At 40.7% G+C, this 20,476-nt stretch overlaps 1 protein-coding gene across 1 annotated transcript in view; it reads right to left on the reverse strand.

Annotated features, from left to right (window-relative positions):
• rps6kc1 (ribosomal protein S6 kinase polypeptide 1) overlaps window positions 1–20,476 on the reverse strand; it is a 176,883-nt gene that overhangs the window by 52,969 nt on the left and 103,438 nt on the right. Inside the window, exons 8-9 of the mRNA XM_072580801.1 lie at window positions 19,544–19,668; window positions 12,554–12,646 (exon numbers count right to left, since the gene is read on the reverse strand). Coding sequence (XP_072436902.1) covers window positions 12,554–12,646; window positions 19,544–19,668 — 218 coding nt within the window. The remainder of the gene's footprint in view (window positions 1–12,553; window positions 12,647–19,543; window positions 19,669–20,476) is intronic.

The following is a 20,476-nucleotide window of genomic DNA, read 5'->3' on the forward strand; positions in this document are numbered from 1 at the left end:
TCAGTAGCCATAATAATTCACCAAGGATTCTTCAACAGGTTTGGCATTTTAGGTCTACACTAGGAACCAGTTTCAGTCATTTGTGCCATTCCCTTGACATCAGCAGCACTTCCTGCAGCAGTGACTGTTAGTTCCCATTCCAATTCATGAGTGACCTCTAGCACTAGAAAGGTTAAGAACCCACAGTTAACCTGGATGTGGCTGTGACTTAAGTCGATTGCACGGAGTGAATTTTGAAAATGACGAGTTTTAATTAATCATTGTGCAGAGATTTTCTTGCAGTGGAAAAAATGCTAAATGAATAAAAGTACAGCTGCTGCAAACTGAAAAGGTTTACAGTTATGACTAGTGAGTATTTTCCTGCCAAACAAGGCACAGGTTTAATCTTATGAACCAAAGGATTACAAACTTTGACAATTTTGTCAATTCCCATATCTGTTGATGTTTACCACTGAAATAATAATTGGCATTATGATTATATTCAAATGAAGTATTTTCTACATCTGTTGATCACTCAATTTTCTTCTGCGAACATGAAATTTGGATGGTATTACCAGTGAAATTTAGATATCAATCCAGGTTTTAAAAATTACAATCAAATGAGGGTATTTTAACTCATTCTAGCAAAAGCTAAATTTTGTTAACCCCTAAATTTCATTAATTGTCTTGAATTTTAAAGATTTCAAATTTTGTCCCAAACTGCAGCTACCAGGATATAAAATATACTACACGAAAAATCAGTGTTATCTTGGACCCAAGCTGTCTTCAGTGAAAAATACTTCCCATGTCTGAATGGAGTCACCCTGCAATATTGGTTTAGATTGAAATATTTAGAAACTGGGTGTAGAAACTTGATGTCTATCCCTGAAGTGGATATTTTGAAAATTTAAATATCGAAAAAACTGCGAATGCTGTAAATCAGAAACAAAAACAGAAGTTGCTGGAAAAGCTCAGCAGGTCAGGCAGCATCTGTAAAGGGAAATTAAGAGTAAACATTTCAGGTCTAGTGACTCTTCTGAGGGAGAGTCACCTGACCCAAAACATTAACTCTGATTTCTCTTCACAGATGCTGTCAGACCTGCTGAGCTTTTCCAGCAACTTCTGTTTTGATCTTGAAAATATGTTGGTAAAGCCACTATTTCAGAGATAAGTGGTCTCCAGTGACCAACATATCAAACTTGTGCCCTGTTTGACTCCTGCTGGTCTTAACTGTAAACTTTTCCAGTTTACTTCAATTGCCTTCCTATTCTTTCAGCATTTCCACTGAAAGGAAAATTCTCCACAACGATTAATTAAAACCCTTCATTTTCAAAACTCATTCCATGCAATTTACTTAACTCACAGCTGCATCAAGAACCAATTAGAGTGGCTGGAACTAAGCAATGGGAACACTATATTGGCCTCTGACTGATCAGTGCCCTTTGTGGAATAGGGGGAACAAATATGCCAAGTGGGCCCTCATGGCAGAATGGCAATGTCCCTACCTCTGAGCCAGAAGACCTAGGCTGGAGTCCCACTTGACCCGGAGGTTTATCATTTCAGTAATATGAACAAGGGCAAGACTTATACAGTTAATGGTCGAGCCCTATTGAATGCTGTCAAACAGACAGACCTAGGTATATAGTTCTTTAAAAGTTACATCACAGGTATAGAAGGCGGTAGAGGCAGCCTTTCGACGTTTGCCTTCATTGCTCAGACCATTGAGTATAGGAGTTGGGACTTCATTTTGCGGTTAGAGAGGACATTGGTGAGGCCACCTTTGGAGTACCTAATACTGTACTGGCTGCCCTGCTACAATAAGGATATTATTATGTTGGAGAGGGTGCAGAAAAATGTTGTTACAAAGATGTTGTTATCAGGAATAGAGGGTTGAAGTTTATAAGCAAGGCCCGATAGGCTGGGACATTTTTCACTGGAGCATAGGAGGTTGAGAATTGACCTTTTTAGGGATTTATAAAACCATAAAAGGACACAGATAAGGTGAATAGCAACGATCGTTTCCGTTGGCACAGGGGAGTTCAAAAGTATGGGGCATTTTTTAAGGTGAGAGGAGAAAGATTAAAAGGGGATCTGAAGGGTAATTTTTTTTTTAAAAAAAGAGAGGCTGGCTCAGATGTGGAATGAAACGTTAGAGGAATTGATAGATCCTGGTACAGTTACAACATTTAAGACATTTGGACAGGTAGGTGAATAGTTTAGAAGGAAGTGGGCCAAACACAGGCAGATAGGACCAGTTTAGTTTGGGAAATTTGGTCACCATGGATGAAGGATCTGTTTCCATGTTGTATGACTCTTGGAGGTACGTCATAAACATGTCTACGGCAATTGATAGGGAACACTCAGTAAATTCGCCAATGTACATTCTCCCCCTCTCCATTGTTGGTCTGCATTATCCTTCAAATGTAAATTACTCCATAACACCATAAAACATAGGAGTGGAAATTAGGCCATGTGGCCCATCAAGTCTGCTCCCCCATTCAATCATGGCTGATGGGGTTGACAAACCTATATTCCCACTTTCTCCCTGTAACCTTTAATCTCCTTGGCAATCAAGAACTTGTATCTGTTTTAAATATCCTTAATGACCTGACCTCCACAGCCTTTTGTAGCAACGAATTCCACAGATTCAATACTCTCTGGCTAAAAAAATCTGCTTATCTCCATTCTAATGGGTCTTCCCTTTACTATTCCCAATGTCCACACTGTCCAGTATTCTAAGTTTCAATCAGATCCCCCCTACATCCGTCTAAACAACGTGTATAGTCCTAGAGTCTTCAAATGTTCCTTCTACACGAACCCATTCATTCCTGGGATCATTCTCGTGAACCGCCTCTGGACCTGCTCCAGGGCCAGTAGATCCTTCTGTGAGGTATGGGGCCCAAAATTGCTCAGAATACTCTAAATGTGATCTGACCAGAGCCTTATAAAGCCTCAGAAATTCATCCCTGCTTTTATATTATAGTCCTCTTGAGACAAATGATAATATTGTATTTGCCTTTCGAACCACAGCCTCAATGTACAGTTTACCTTAAGAGAAACCTAAACTAGGACTTCAAAGTCCATTTGCACTCCAGATTTCTGCATTTTCTCACCATTAGAAAACAATCCATGCCTCGATTCTTCCTACCAAAGTGCATGACCTCACAATTCCTCACATTGCATTTTATCTGTCACTTCTTACCCCATTCTCCTAACCGGTCTAAATCCTTCTGCAGCCTCCTTGCCTTCTCAATGCTACTAGCCCCTCTCCCTAGCTTGGCATTATCTGCAAACTTAGCCAGAATGCCCTCAATTCCTTCATCTAGATCATTAATGTATAAAGTGAAAAGTTGTGGCCCCCAACACTGACCCTTGTGGAACATCACCAGCTTCCATCCTGAGAAGGACCCTTTTATCCCCACTGTCTGCCTTCTGCCAGACAGCCAAACGTCTGTTGTGGTTCTGTTCGCCGAGCTGGGAATTTGTGTTGCAGACGTTTCGCCCCCTGTCTAGGTGACATCCTCAGTGCTTGGAAGCCTCCTGTGAAGCGCTTCTGTGATCTTTCCTCCGGTATTTGTAGTGGTTTGAATCTGCCGCTCCGGTTTCCGGAGGAACCATCACAGAAGCGCTTCACAGGAGGCTCCCAAGCACTGAGGATGTCACCTAGACAGGGGACGAAACGTCTGCAACACAAATTCCCAGCTCGGCGAACACAACCACAACAACGAGCATTTGAACTACAAATCTTCTCATAAACTTTGAGCCAAACTTCTATCCATGCTAGTATCTTGCTTCTAACATCTTGGGCCCTTATCTTTCTCAGCAGCCTACTGTGCAGCACCTTATCAAAGGCCTTGTGCAAGTCCAGATAGATAACATCCATTGGTTCTCCTTGGTGTAACCTGCTCATTACCTCCTCAAAGAATTCTAGCAGATTGGTCAGGCATGACCTTCCCTTGATGAAACCATGCTGACTTGCCCTATTTTACCATACACCTCCAAGTATTCAGAAATCTCATCCTTCACAATGGACTCAACAATCTTACTAATGACTGAGGTCAAGCTAATCAGCCTTCAATTTCTTGTCTTTTGCCTGACTACTTTCTTAAACGGGAGTTACATTAATGATTTTCCAGTTTTCTGGGACCCTCCCTGACTCCAATGATTCCTGAAAGACCACTAACATCTCCATTATCTCTTCAGCTATCTCCTTCAGAACTCAAGGGTGTAGCCCATCTGGTTCAGGTGATCTATCCACTTTCAGACTTTTCAGATTTTCTAGCACCTTCTCCTTGGTGATGGTCACCATATTCATCTCTGCGCCCCCAACCTTCTTGAATTTTTAGGATATTACTCATGTCTTCCACCGTGATACAAAGTACTTATTCAGTTCCTCAGCCATTTCCCTGTTCTCTATTGCTACTTCTCCAGCATCATTTTCCAGTGGCTCAATGTCCATTTTTGCCTCTCTTTTGTCCTTTGTATATTTAAAGAAACTCTTGTAACCTTTCCTAATATTACTGTCATATTTAATCTTCTCCCTCCTTATTTCCTTCTTTGTTGTCCTCTGTTGCTCTTTCTAGTCTTCCCAATCCTCTGGTTTCCCACTGCCCTTCACCATATATTATATGCTTATTTTTGGCTTTAATGCTATCCCTGACTTCCCTGGTTAGCCATGGTTGACTCATCCTCCCTTTCGATTGCAAAAGTTCATCCCGAGGAGAAGGAAGCAACGTCTCCCGAATTACTCCCAAAAACTCCTGTCATTGCTGTTCCACTGTCTTTCCTTCTAGGCTCCTCTCCCAGTCAATTCTGGTCAGCTCCTCCCTCATGCCTCTGTAGTTGCCTTTATTCAACTGTAATACTGTTATATCGGATTCCAGCTTCTCCCTCTCAAATTGCACAGTAAATTCTATCATATTATGGTCACTGCTTCCTAAGGGTTCCTTCACCTTAAGCTCTCTTATTAAGTCTGCTTCATTGCACAACACTAAATCTAGAATTGCCCATTTCCTAGTGGGCTCTGTTATAAGCTGCACCAATATCGTGTAGACTTTTCTTGCAATCCACTATCAACCTGATTTTCCCAGTACACCCGCATGTTGAAATACTCAACTGGAAAACATGGGTGACTTACTGGTGGTGGTTAATATATTTTAAAAATACTACGGCTGATTTGATAGGGAAAATGTTCAGTTGGGTGTAGCAGCACTTTTGGATATAATAGTAAAAAAAAAGATTTTAAAATAATCTCCATTGTTAACAATCATCAGGCAGATACATGAAAACAAACTTTTTTTTAAGCAAACAAATATCAGTGCATAGATGATGCCCATACTGTTTGTGGAGATGAGGAAGAAATGTTGATAAAATTGGATTTTAAATGTAACAGAGAATGCCAAAGTGGAGTGCAGTGAAACCTGGACCTTAACAATCTGCATTTGTGCAGCAGGCCCAAGATGCTTCAATCCATATAACTTAGACTGAAAACAGAAAGATTACAAGGTTAATTATGCAATAGCCTAGTGAGGTAACTGTAACTATTTAAGAGAGAGGAGGGTCAACTGTGGAACAGCTCATGTTAACCTTCTCACATGGACAACTACTATTCAATGCTTACCAAGATAAACTAAATCCTTTTTTAAGTTATAATCACAAGTCATTTTCAAAATGCAGCAAAACCTCACAGTTGAATAAACTTACTTGTACATACATTAGATCCAATGTCCGAACCAAATACCAGTAACATGTAACTGCCCCAGGGGTCAACCATCTGCTGCCACCCAGTATTCTGTCAGACAGCTTTACTGCACTGGTGTTCAGAGTGAAAAGGCACAGTCAGAATAAAGATGTGCAATGACTAAAGGGAAAAGCTCCACTAGAGAAGAATTGATTATGTTAATTCAGGGACAAGTTTAAGGAAGATTGCCAACTAGGACATAACACCATTACATATCAAGGCAGATAAAGAACAATGGGAACAATAAAGACAGATAAGATGGCAACAAAGCTTATAAACAGTTGCATTTAGCCCTAGTAGCGCCTTCGTGAAAATGTTCAACTGTGATATTAACACTAAACCTGACAATGCGCTTAGCGCGATTGGGAGCTAAGCATTCATGTTGTAAAATGTTTAGAAAGGACAAGGACATTCAACCTCAATAAAATGAGAGAATATGAAGCATTTCACCTTGCACACATCAGAACTAGGATGCAAGAAATGGACTTAAACAAAAACACATCATTTTGTACAGCACAAAAAATAGGTGCTGATTGCCAAGAGATGCATTAAGGACAGTTAACTGTCATTCTTAATTCACAGGCCAAGCAGATAGGTTCTGATTGTCCTGGTCATTACCATGGGGATACAGCAGCAATTGGCCACCTCCATGACCTTCATTTTGAAAAAGGTGTACAAGTATGTACAAATTCATTTCGCTGACAATGAAAACAGGGTCCTGTTATAGCACACACACATGCATCACACAGCAAGTCCAGCTAATCATTTTAAATTGGTTTTCAATGCAACTCTTACCACATTCCTGATTATTTAATAAATGGTTTCCAATTGTAAAATCACATCGAATTATGAATACGCTTTTCTGCGGCTTGACATCACAGGCAGCATTGTGCTTGGTACGAATTGTCAAGGGGACGTGTTGCTTAAAAGGTTCTACCAGTCACTGGGACAAACGGGCTACATACCTAACACCACATTTCTCTACCCAGCTTAATCAACTTTATTCTGTGCTCAAACTAACCATTAATCTATTAGTTGAGAAGTCTGACAACGAGTTCTTAACTATGGCCTACTTAAAGCGTACATTCATGGCCAATATATACATAGGAATTTCTACAGTTCACACACTACAACAGTAATCTTATTCACAACCTCATGAATTGGGCCTTAGCTTTCTGCTCACTGAGATAGGGCCTAATAAAACCAACTTGAGATAACTGACACCCTGATCGAATCATCATTCACTGCAGACTGAAAAAACCCAAGCCACCACTTTGGGGTCCCGAGTTGTACCCAGTCTACCTCAGATTACACTAGAAGGGGAAGTGGTCTCAAAATTCTGAACATGAAAAGGTGGTGATGATTGGTTGGAAATGCAGCAAGAACAGTGAACAGTCTCTTGTTCTATGTCGCAAACACAAGTGGTTTCTCCATAAACAGGATGCTGCCAGCAAGCCAAAAAGCCATTGTGTCTTGCATACAAATTGATAATGTGTAGGTTTAAATTTTAGAACAAAGAGAACAAAGAAAATTTACAACCCAGGCCTGAGCCGACCCAAATGTGCTGTCTAAACCTGTCTGTCAATTCCTAAGCATCTGTATCCCTCTGCTCCCCACCTACTGGGTGGGTTACCCTTCAGAAGGTCGGTGTGGACTTGTTAGGCGGAAGGACCTGTTTCCACACTGTAGGGAATTTAATCTAATCTAATCTTCCATACCAGGCAACATCCTCGTAAACCTTCTCTGCACCATCTCCAAGGTGTGCACATCCTTTTGGTAATGCAGCGACCAGAAGTGTACACAGTATTCTAAATGCAGCCGAACCAATGTCTTGTACAATTTTAACATGACTTGCCAGCTCTTATAGTCAATACCCTGTCCAATGAAGGCAAGCATACTATATGCCTTCTTGACCACTCTATCCACCTGTGCAGCAACCTTCAGGGAACAGTGGACCTGCACTCCCAGATCTCTCTGCCCATTAACTTTTCCCAAGGCTCTTCTGTTCATTGTATAATTTGCTCTAGAATTCATCTTGCCTAAATGTAGTGCCAGTGTGATGTCAGACAGGTTGGTCCAATGGTTGTATGAAACAACACACCCCTTCTACCATTTTCAGTGAGCATCATCCTGCCCTTGCTGAACCAGCTTATGCTTGCAAGCCCCAGAAAAGTACATCAGACATTAGATGTGACTCTATGAGAAATCACTTATTAAATAAAACTGATCCATTAAGGGAAACCACTTAATTAAAATGAGACTGTGCAAACTGGTGCTCTAGACATATACAAACAGGACCCTGTTTAAATAGTCTAGAGGAATTTGTACAGACATTGCATCTTTTTCAAAATAGGGGTGATGGAGGCAGCCAATTGCAGCTGTATAGCAACATCCTGACCAATCAGAATCTATCTGCCTGCCCTGAGAAATACAAATGAGAGTTCACTGTTCTTGCTGCATCCCCATCCAATAATCAACTTCCTTTCACATTGTACAATATGGTGCCTCTTTTCTCAAGTCGGTTTCTCGTATCCTAATTACGATGAGTGCAAGATAAAAAGCTCAGAAGGTTAAAAACCTTAATGCAGTTAAGAGCAACAGAAAAAGGGATTTCTTTCAGGTTGATCAGGCAGTTGGAACCCTGAAGGTAAAGTTGAAGGACTGCAAAGGGAAGCAAGATTCTTGCAATCTCGTGGAGGATTAGATAAATAACCAGCGCTCAATTAGCTGGATGACTGGTTTGCAATGTAGAGTTACACCAACAACAGTTTCAAATCCCCCACTGGCTAAGGTTGCCATGAAGTTCCCGCCTCCTCCACCTCAACCTCACCCCTCCCCAAAGACGTGGTGAACCCCAGGTTAAACCACCATCAGTTTCCTCTATTGAGGGAGCAATATTTTTCAGGGACGGAATATTTTTTGGAATCAAGGGGAGAACAGATCTTTCTTTAGAAGCTGGATGGTGTGATGAGTAACAAACCAAACAGTTTACAATCCAACAGGAAAGGTGATGGCCATAGCACGATACTATTGATAGTTAGATCAGGAGGGATATGAGACCAAGATGAGTGGGCTGTTGGGAAGACTGGAGAACCAGTGAAGGAACACAGATGACTTGAGTGAGTGAGTGAAAGTTTAGCAGATGTAGAGTGTAGGAAAATGTGAGCTTGTCCACTTTCATAGGAAGATTGGAAGAGCACAAAAGTTAGTTTGTCGGTGTAGCAGGTGATTGAGAATACCGATGGAGTACTGACAGCTATTGGAAGGGGAATGGAATATAAAATCAGGAAAATATGCTGGAGCTGTGTACAGGCTTGCTGACACTAAAACTGGTGCACTACATACAATGTGATCTCTTTATTTGAAGAAGGATATATATAACTTGTTATAACCAGTTTAGAGAAAGTGGAATTAGATCCTTCCGAGAAATTAAAGACTCGTCTTATGAAATGTTGAGCAGGTGGGGATTTGACCCATCGAGAGTTGAGAAAAGGAGTGGTGGACTTACTGAAGTATGGCAGATCCTGGGTATGTCCTCTGCGACGCTGACTGTGATCATAAGAAATGGGAGTGGGAGCTGGCCATTTGGCCCCTTAAGCCTATCCCACCACCCCATTTCAAAAGATCATGGCTGATCTGCTCTGGGTCTCAACTCCTCTTCTGTCCCAGCTCAACACAACACTCATATTTCCCGGGGGGGAGGAGGGGGGGGGGGAGGGGGAGAAAAGGAGTGGGGGGGGTGGGGGGGGGAGGAAGGAGTGGGGGGGGGGGGGAGGAAGGAGTGGGGGGGGGGGGGGAGGAAGGAGTGGGGGGGGAGGGAGGGAGGTGGGGGGAAGGAGTGGGGGGGAAAGGAGTGGGGGGGGGAAAGGAGTGGGGGGGGGACAAGGAGCGGGGGGGGGACAAGGAGTGGGGGGGGGGACAAGGAGTGGGGGGGGGGACAAGGAGTGGGGGGGGGACAAGGAGTGGGGGGGGGGACAAGGAGTGGGGGGGGGACAAGGAGTGGGGGGGGGGACAAGGAGTGGGGGGGGGGGACAAGGAGTGGGGGGGGGGACAAGGAGTGGGGGGGGGGGACAAGGAGTGGGGGGGGGGGACAAGGAGTGGGGGGGGGGGACAAGGAGTGGGGGGGGGGACAAGGAGTGGGGGGGGGACAAGGAGTGGGGGGGGGACAAGGAGTGGGGGGGGGGACAAGGAGTGGGGGGGGGGACAAGGAGTGGGGGGGGGACAAGGAGTGGGGGGGGGGGGACAAGGAGTGGGGGGGGGGACAAGGAGTGGGGGGGGGACAAGGAGTGGGGGGGGGGCAAGGAGTGGGGGGGGAGGAGGGAAGGGGGGAAGGAGGGGGGGGAACGGAGGTGGGGGGGGAGGAGGGAAGAGGGGGAAGGAGGGGGGAACGAGCATGTGCGGGAGCAGGGGGTGACGGACGAGAGAGCGCGCGCTTAAGAGTGGGGGGGGTGGAGGGGGGGGAAAAGAGAGGGAGGGGGAAGAAAGGGGGAGGAAAAAGGGGAAAAAGAGAGAGAGAGAGCGCGAGCGAGCGAGAGCGAAGAGCAGATTAAAAAAAGAGAAGAGATTTAAAAAAAAGAAGAGGAAGAGGAAGAAAAAGAGGGAGGCACACCAGGCCAGAGGATAGAATTCAAGTTCAATGCAAAAGTGAGACATAAAACGTTCTTGAAAATCTTTTATAAGCGGCTTTAAAAAGGTATTTATTAATTCATTTTGCACCCACTCCACAACTATCTTTTTTCAGCCAATTCTGTTACTTATCACATTTTATTAACCGCACTGCTGTTGGAAATCGAGATATACCCGATCGAACAAGATGTATCTTATTAAGGGGGTTCTGACATCGATATGAGGACAGTGGAGTGGACATTCTCACTGATTTCAATTTCTGTGAGCTCGACAAGGCCGCAGTGCAGCCTGTGCTCGAATCCCAAGTGACAGTGACTTCACTGTCTGTACATGTCTCATATCCTGAGGTTACATCAGTTTCCCAAGGTTGTAAAGGGGCAAATTCTGATAGTTTGCCACTGACCCCCAACTCCCACCCCCCACCAATCCTGCTTCTCGAACACCAAAACAACTGCAATGTCCAGCCCATACAGTCCCTGTAATATTTTTGAAGTCAACATGGAGATATATAAATTGATTTTTTTTGGTCAAGTAAATATAATACTTTATGATCCTAATTTCCATTTTGTCAAAGCAAACAGGTCCAAAATTAAAATAAAGAAATTGGAACAGGGAAGAGCTAAACCTACGTTAATCTGCTAATTTAATCAAGCTTTTGCCTTGTAATTTACTCTCAGCACTCCTGGTGTTACATTAGAAAAGGGAACTGCTGAAAATGATTCACTGTTATAGTTAAGACAACCCCTCAGGAATCTCCTTAGTCTCTGCAGAATAACATAATTTGTGAAAGTGCTTAAGAAAATTAATATAGTTTGGCACATCTGTTTAACACAAGGTCACTAAATAAAAAGTGTCCTTTGAAGATATGATTGGAATGTCAAGAGGTTTACATTAATTCTCTCTGTATAAATCTTTATTTCTTTCTGGATATCAGTACTTTACAAATATGAATCCAAGGATTAAGACAAATAAATCCATGCACATGCTTTCTGTGAGAGGAAGAAAAAGAATGAAAGAGAGCACCATAATAATTCACTCTTAAGAAAATAAACCTTTTCATATTATGGTGTAATAAGAGGTGATGCTGCACTGTACTTTCAACACTTACATCTTCACAAACCTTGATCTATACCACAATTATTCCATTTCCACCATGATCAATGGGAAAGCAGTAAATTAGCAGTTACACAAACTGGAAAAAAATCATAAGAGTCGACAGTGATACTTGAATTTTAGTTTAGCTTCAGTTTTCAGTTGACATTCCCCCCACCCCCTAACAAACTTCATGAGTTTTGCTCTCAAGAGTTAGATGTCATAATGACACTTGACTGAATTACTGGAATTCATCTATCATTCTGCATCACTTACCTCATTGTGTAAACTTGGAGTAGTGTTAAACATGTGTGGGATAAGACTGAACCCAACTACACCTGTCACTGTAAAACAGCCTCAGGGTCTTGTTGGATTTAACGAGGCAATCATGTAATTATAAATGCAGCATTACCACAGACCTCAGAACATTGGACTCAAAGTCTTGCACCTGCAAAGGTCATCATATTCCGCTAATTTTGTCCAAAAAAAAATTTCTTCTCCCTAATAAAAATTGTTTACATTTTGATTTTACTGCAATGGCTTTGTACTGGTAGCCCTATAATATGCAAGATTTTACGTAAAGCTACAGTACTTCTGATCATATTGGTCTTCTCAATTTCTATGAATTTTTCAGCATTCAATCTCTGGTTTTAAACCAAAAAAACCTTCCTTTTTCATACTTCTGTAAGCAATACTTTGGAGCTGCACCTCATCTGAATTACAACTTGTCTAACAGGAGTCTATTAAGTATATATGAAGGGGCTCAAGCTTATGTATTCTTTGCTGTAACGATACACATTTGTACTTGGAACAATATATATTGAAACAGCAAATTTAATGTGATAAAACATTGTACTCTCCAGCAATTATTGTTTCTATATTACAAAAGGTCTTGTGGAATTCTTGCCACCAATTTACAACATGCAATACAACCACACAAGCTTGCAATTTTGATTAAATAAATTCACATCCTCCTCGCCTTGATTTCTGCAAAACACAGGTAAACCAAGTCATTTTTCTTTTTTCTAGCTGTCAAGACCAATAGCTTCAAAAGCTGCACCCTCAGCTGGTGGCTGATTGATAGTTAAACCCATGAAAATGATGCTGAAGAATTACCTTGTCAATCACCCCAAGGACTCTGAAGGCCTTCAGCTCCTCTGCAGGATTCCTCAGGTTCCAAGCAGGCCTTGAACTTAGTGGTCCCGGAGGCTAATAGAAGATATCAAAGGTATCACATCAATCACAGGAACACTTAAAGGAAGATGGCCTACTGGAGCAAATGCCAAGTTATAGAAAACTAAATTTGTCACAGAACAGTTGTGGACAAGATCAAAAGGCAATTTCTTTCCGCTCCAAGCCTGTGTATAGTACTGAGGAGAATCCCCGTAGAAGTATTTATTTGGTCAGGATACAGAGTCATTATTAAGTTTAGAGTGTGGCAGCTGTTCACAAATATCAGTAATGCAATATTAACAAATGCGGTTTCTGGTGGGTGAATAAAAGAATGGCATCAGCCAACAGAATCTTCAGGACCTACAAATTTAATCTACATCAGCTATAAAATTATTGATGATTGACTATATCACAGGATTAGAGCTTTGATTCTGAAAATTTATAGTTATTTAGTCAAACGCCCACCATAACTTCATCGGAGTGGTGGTGGAACTGCTCGAAACTCGGCTGAGAACTGAACATGCAGGGTCCCAGTATTATAGCCAAGTGTCCTATACCAGGCCGACAGACTCATTGTATCAGGCATTCCTACACTCTGGGCCTACAGCGAGACTATGCAAATAGCCAGTTACACCAGGCCTACTTACCCAGTCATCAATAGGAGTGCCTCTCAAAGAAGGGAAGGTGATTTGTTCTATAAAACATTAATAAGACCATACATTTTCTGGGCTTACTGTGTTGTCTCTGAAGGATGAGAAAGAAGAGTAAGGAGGATCAGGGGAAAGCTATCCTCTTGCCAACAAAAGTCACCCAAACTTTAACCCCAGAGGCACTGCCATCCCCAGGTTAACGAAAGAGTGTTTCCACCACTTACTGGGGTCAGTAGGTTGTCTATATAGAAAAACAACAAGTAAAGATCAACCAGAAATGTACTGCAACTTTGTGATTCTGGGCCCAGATCTTCAGAGTTATCTGCAAACACCTCAGTGCTCTCAACGATAATGCAGCAGCAATGGGTCAAAGTTTTTCAAAGGCAGGAGCAGCAGGCAGAGGAGAAATGGACACAGAAACAGCAAACACTTTTTAAAAAAAATCTCAGACAAGTTTGTTTTAAAAAGTGCTCTCAAGTCTTTGGCAGAAAGATGAGGGACTGGGTGTGGGATGAGGAGTGAAAGAGCACAAGCAGATATGAAAGAGTATGGGCATTAGGGAAAAGGGAGCAAGACAGGAGGGGGGTGGTGGGATGTTGAGGGTGCAAGTGTGGGGGAAAAGAACGAGTGAGAGATGGGATGGAAGTCATCACATCTAGCTGGTTTGGGGAAGGTGGTTGATTCTAGTACACAGTCCATTTATTCTGGCTAATAAGCAGGTAGCCAGGGAAATCCCACATATCTGGGTTTGTGACTCTAAACTCAGTGTCAGGGACTTCAAGCAATGGAAATCAACCCACTGGAATTTTTGCCGAGAGCAGCAACCCAATAACTAATATTTATCCTCAAATATAATCACGAAAACAGATTATCTGATCATTACCATACCGCCATTACAGGAGATTGCTGGTACAAATTGATTACTGCCCTTTCCTACATGCCAAACTTGTCCTTAATTATTGTTTATAAAATTCATTCACAGGATGAGGAGATCACTGGCTCGACCAGCATTTATTACCCATCCCTCATTGCCCCAAGTCAACCACATTATTGTGGGTCTGGAGTCACACGTAGCCAGACCCATAAGCATAGCAGTTTCCTTCCCTAAACGACATAGGGGAGTTGAGTGTATAGCATTATTAGAGATCATGAAAGATTTGTAAAGTCACGTCTTCCTTCCAATTTCACTATGGACATCGTGGACAACTAGCACATTTTCCACTTTGTAGATTACAAGCAACATTATTCATCAGAATGCTCCAAGGACCATTGGCAAATTGTCCAAGGCCCCAAAACACTAACCATGAATGCATTTGAATCTGAAATTGTGGTTGGTAGAATTAAAGAATCCTAATTTCTCTGTCAATCATTCCTCATAAAAGATGATAAAACTGATGCACAAAGGGGTTCACTGAGGTTTGCTACACTTTAGCAGGGGTTAGGGGTGGAAGTGCAGTTGTTTGCAATCATTGCAGGCTCCAACATCAGAAGCTTGGAAACAATAGAATCTTTACTACTAAATAGAAATTAGTTTCATGAAAACAATGCACAGGGTTGTCAGACTACAATTATTCCCAGATAGTGATATTAAATTTCAAGACAGTAATTTTTGGAACAAAAATAGAAATTGCTGAAAAAGCTCACTAGGTCTGGCAGTATCCGTGGAGAGAAACCAGAATTAACGTTTTGGGTCCAGTGACCCTTCCTGAGAACTGGACCCAAAACATTAACAGTGCTTTCTCTCCACAAATGCTGTCAGACCTGCTTGACTTTCTCAACAATTTCTGTTTTTGTTTCTAATTTCCAGCATCTGCAGTTTTTTCAGTTTCTTTTTAGTTATTTTTGGAAGTATGGTTTCACTTGCAATGTGAATATCGAGGGAACAACAGCTGCAGTCTTTCAAGAAGATCCCTAAAAATGTATTACTGGTCTCCCATTAAGAATACCTTTGCTGTTCAGTTTGATAACAAGACAGATTAGTGCTCTTTGGAAATGGATTTGAGTCTATTCCCTTCAGTTTTGTCTCTGCTTTCCTGAGCTCAGCCCCACCCTCCACATGTTCAATCATAATGCTTCTCAATGTCACATTTGTATATTTTGTTGTATTTTCAGGAAAAAGTTGGCAGAACTAGTTAACAGAAAACATTTTGGTCAAGCAGGACACAGTCCAGACACTAAATTATTCTGATTAGCTGCAATAGATTGCCAGCTCTGTACAAAACAGAGACCACAACAGCAGATGTGTGCATAAAATCACATCAGAAAATCTCCAAAAACAGAGAAATACTAGACAATAAAACTTAAAAAAAACAATTAATTTCCAGTTTTTACATTGCCTTTCAGTAGGGCAAGATGGAACCCCAATCAATGTCGACAGCAATGGAAAGACGCTGATGGTGATAATGGAAAGGAGCATTTTTACACTAAGCAAAGATAATGTGACTTCCTGTTAGCAAAGAACATCATCATTACAATTTCCCTAGCTACAAGTACACATCTTACTCAAGCATGTCATAGAACAAAATGCATTTGTGAATTAATTAGGTATTATTTCAGGTAAAAAGTATGCAATCTGCTATGATAGGGACCCAGTCAGACCAAAAACTTAAAGGAGTATGTGGAACGAGCTGCCAATTACAACATTTATAAGGCAGCTGGATGGTTGTATGAATAGGAAGGATTTAGAGGGATATGGGCCAAATGCTGGCAAATGGGACTAGGTTAATTGGAATGTCTGGTTGCCACAGATGAGTTGGACTAAAGGGCCTGTTTCCGTGCTGTATGACTAGGAGTCTAAGTAGCAGTGATTTTAACAAGTTTGAATAAAGTTAATAATTGAGGGACTTCGCAAAAGACTCTCATTTAGAAGGCAAAAAGCTAAGAAACCAAAGGTAAATGCAGATATCTGCTCCCTATTGTGAATTTTGAGGGATTTTTCCTGAGGAATCTCAAGTTGAGCCAAGTGAACAGTAAGCAAAATTTTCAAATCAACTGAAAACATATATATAGATGTTGGATATATGGAATACTCTATATTTGCATTGTTTAATTGTTCACATTCAGCACAATACTGACAGACCAGAATTAAGTGCTGCCGTAACTTAAAACAAACAGTATGATACATAGTGAACAAACTCCATTTGAAGATAGGCACCGACTTTCTGTTTCCTTTTTACCCTTAAACTGTGCAGGGATAATCTTCAACAACCAGATTTAAAGGAAATGAATGCTGGATTTCATCATAGTTCATTTTCAAACAAATTATAGGCTTATATTTCTCATTAACTGAAAAACATACAAGTCTTATCTGCTTGAATCTTTGGAAATTAAACAAAAGCTCGCACCTGAATATAAACATATACCACAATGATGTGAAATAGTTTATAATTAAAGAACAGATATTTCTTTCACATACTTTCACAAACAACATGCTTTATATATGGATGATTATAGCAGTACAGGATTGGTTCACTCAATTGTCTACATTGTTTGAGAATGTACTGCCAAATCAAGCCAACCACCTTGGGGGTTCAATCCCAGTCTAGGCTGTGGTAGTTCATGGAGGTCCTGCCTCCTTATCTTGCTCTGTGTCCCTCAGAATCTACATATTTTCTAATCAACCTGTTCAGAGATGCAATGTAAGAATCGGTAGCACTTCAACCCAGGTCTCCTGACTTAGAGGTAGGGATAATATCACTGCACCACAACAATCATCCCCTCAAAGTCAATGGGTAAATCCTGTATCAATGAGGTTTAATTCATCCAGGCCAGGGCATCTATTAGGACTCCAACACACCTATCGACACTACAGCTATCAAATAATAGGAAAAAATCATGTGCTGAAGCTATGCACAGTTCAGCTGTTCATTTGATCAAGTTCCAAAGCAATTAGCAGAGCCACATACTCTTAAGACAGAAGTATTCTCAAGAGGTGCATCTAGAAAGAAACAACTTCCATTTTCACAGCATAAATCAAAAGTACTACAGATATAGCAGAAGTAAAAGAAAAGCAGAAAGTGGAGAAACTTAGCAAGTCTGGCAGCATCTATGGAGAGAGAAACAGAGTTAAAGTTTTGAGTTGAACAGAACTCTTCTTCAGCACTTCCACTTAGAAATAACCTTCATCATAAAAAAGCTTATGTCTGATCTTTGCAAGAATGTTTTTTTGAAAAAGTGAGTTTGCATTTACACAACATTTTTGCCATAATGAAACATCCAAGTTTCACAGAGGTGTTTTAAAATAAATTGGATACAGCCACACAAGAGGATATTAGGGTGGTTAACTAAAAGGTTTCGTCCAAGAGGTAGGCATTACAGAGTACCTTATAAAAGGAGGAAAGCGAAATAAAGAGTGTAAGAGGAATTTAGGGAGAAATGTCCTACATTTCAATGCTGGCTAACAGATAGCTGAACTGCAGACGGTAGAGATATTAAATTGGGGATAGTCACTAGGCCAGAACGAGAGAAATAGATATCGCAGATGATTGTTGGGTTTGAAGAGGTTACAAAAATAGGAAGGAGCCGTGCTGTGAAAGGAATCTGAAAACAATGATGAGAATTTTACAATCAAAGTGTTGTTTAATGATAGACAGCTACCACAGGGCACATATTTAGTGCAAGTTAAGACATGGGGAGCAGAGCTTTGAATGACCAAGTTTATGGGGTGTAGAATGCAGATTAGAATAGTCAAAGTTGGATGTAACTTAGACATGGATGAGGGTTTCAGCAACAAGATGGATGTAGCAGTAGCAGAGATATAAGCAGCATTCGTGACGATATGGATAATGTGGTTGATAACTCATTTTGGGGTCAAAGATGGCACCAAAGGATGTGAACAAACTGGTTCAACCTTTGTCAGTGACCAAGGAGATAAAAGGAATCAGTGGTTACAGAAATTAAATTGTGAGCCAAAGACAATGGCTTCTGTCTTCCCAAGGTTGAATTTGAGAAAATAGGGAGTTCTGTGAAGAAGAGGCACATTTGAGAAGTGACATGATAAAGTACTATTGAGTATTTGACTTTCAAACAAGCAATAATTGAAATGTAATAACAATTCAATGCTTGGAAACAATATAGAAAAGAAAAACTTGCACTTCTATTGTTCCTTTTTCATCCTCAATACATCTCAAAGCCCATGAAGAATTTGGAAACCATTATCATAATTTAGCAATGCACAAGCTAATTAACTCACAACTAGCTCCCAAAAATAAAAATATGATCATCAGATTATAACCAAAGTCACTAAAACTGATAAAGCAAATCCTTATAGATGATATTCTAAAAATTGAACAGAAATATATCCCTATCAATGAGTTGTCAAAACATTGCATAATGTTTTCAAAATCAAAGATAGATTTCAAAACCCCTCAGCTGTGAGCAGAAGGTCGGAGAGAAAAGTGTTTTCTTTATGAAATGATCCTTGACGCCATCTCCTGATAAGATGGAGAATGAAACTGATTAATCTTTTATCCTTCAGAGCATCCTTCATTCTGGGAAACTATTTCTTACCATCCACTCAAAAGTAACAAAATTAAATTTGAGAATCTTCTCTCACAAGGTGCTTCTAAAGAACAAATTTTGGATTTAATCACTGATCCGCTAGAAATAAAGATGGAATTAAAGAAAGGAGAACACTAAATATATGTGAATATATAATGACACCTTGACCCTAACTCAAACGACCTTTCCTGATTTATTAAACATTTACATTTACTTTACAATTCCGTTTGTTTGATTGTGAATTTCTCGACATTCCAGTATAGGGTTTTGTTTTTAATGGTTTTAAAATGCTAAATAATAATGGGATTTTGGCAGCACAATATCACTAATTATAAAATGGCAAATTCTGCAAATGGCAGTTTGGCGCTCGCTCTCAGTGGGCAAATTAGTCAGGCACCTTCCCAACAGAAAGCTACAAAACAGTGTTGGCAGAAACTTCGGAACAGGTCGCCTGCCTTCCACACAGCCAATAAATAGGAGACAGAGCAGACTGAGAACCTGAGAAAGATTCTGAGAACATTAATCTAAGCATGGAGAAAACAAAGTTTTTATAAAAATGACATTTGCTTTAATGGTTAACAATTTATAACCAAGCATTGTATCTACATAAACTGTACACTAAGATGTATACCGAAGAGAGAATAATCACTGGGACACTTGTATATAAAGAAAATTACCTTGGCAATTTATAGGATAGATTTTCACAGACATTAAAAATTTAATCGATTATTTAAATCGACATATTTTGACACTGCTCCCTAATACAAAGGGAGTGCAGACATACCATTGAACCAACTGAACCATTTTCCATGGAGATCCTGAGATACTGTGCGGAAATCTGTTCTGCACGTATTAAATACTCTGCAGTCTTCCTTTTCACAGCTTCTCGGCGACTAGGGCTCGGTTCACCTAGAAGTAAAGATGGATGGATTAAGAAACAGTTTAATAGGCTGTAAGAGTTAAAACATATACCCCAAGTCTAGGAGAGGTTGAAAATTAACACAGCAGTTATAAAGTAGTAGAGTGGCTTATATACAGGATTATATGGTAGTCAGTTTTCAAATTGAAGCTAATGTCACAAATGGCACAAGTAATTACCATCTGTGGAAACAATATACTTTTTGGCCACATCACCACACGTTGGCTACAGTACTCAGGTTTATTAATGCAAAACTCAAAGGTTTCATCTGTCAATCATTGCAGTAGAACTTTCTTTATGCTATACTGCCTCTTTTCAATTATAGTCTCAACTGGTAGAAATATCAATTGCTTATCGTGTGTCGAAGTGTTTCTAACCATTGTCTAATGAGACTTATCAAAAGGCTACAGACATAATCCGTTCTTTTCTGTCTTGTCTAACAGTTCTGTAGAGCAATTTCTGAAGCAAGGCATCACATGTTTTATGATGGGCAATATCATTAATTATCCAAAATTTTTACTTTATTCATCGGATATAGGCATCACTAGCTAGGCCAGCGTTTACTGCCCATCTCTAATTGCTCAGAGGGCAGTTAAGAGTCAACCACACTGCTGTAGGGCTGGAGTCACACAAAGGCCAGCCCAGGTGAGGACGGCAGATTTCCTTCCCTAAAGGGCATTAGTGAACCAGATGGGTTTTTCCAACAATCACCAATGAATTCGTGGTTAATGGACTCTTAATTACAGATTCTTTTTTTTAAAAAATCAAATTCCACCATCTGTCATGGTCGGTTTCAAA

Source organism: Chiloscyllium punctatum, chromosome 11, assembly GCF_047496795.1.
Source record: "Chiloscyllium punctatum isolate Juve2018m chromosome 11, sChiPun1.3, whole genome shotgun sequence".
Lineage (NCBI taxonomy): Eukaryota > Metazoa > Chordata > Chondrichthyes > Orectolobiformes > Hemiscylliidae > Chiloscyllium > Chiloscyllium punctatum.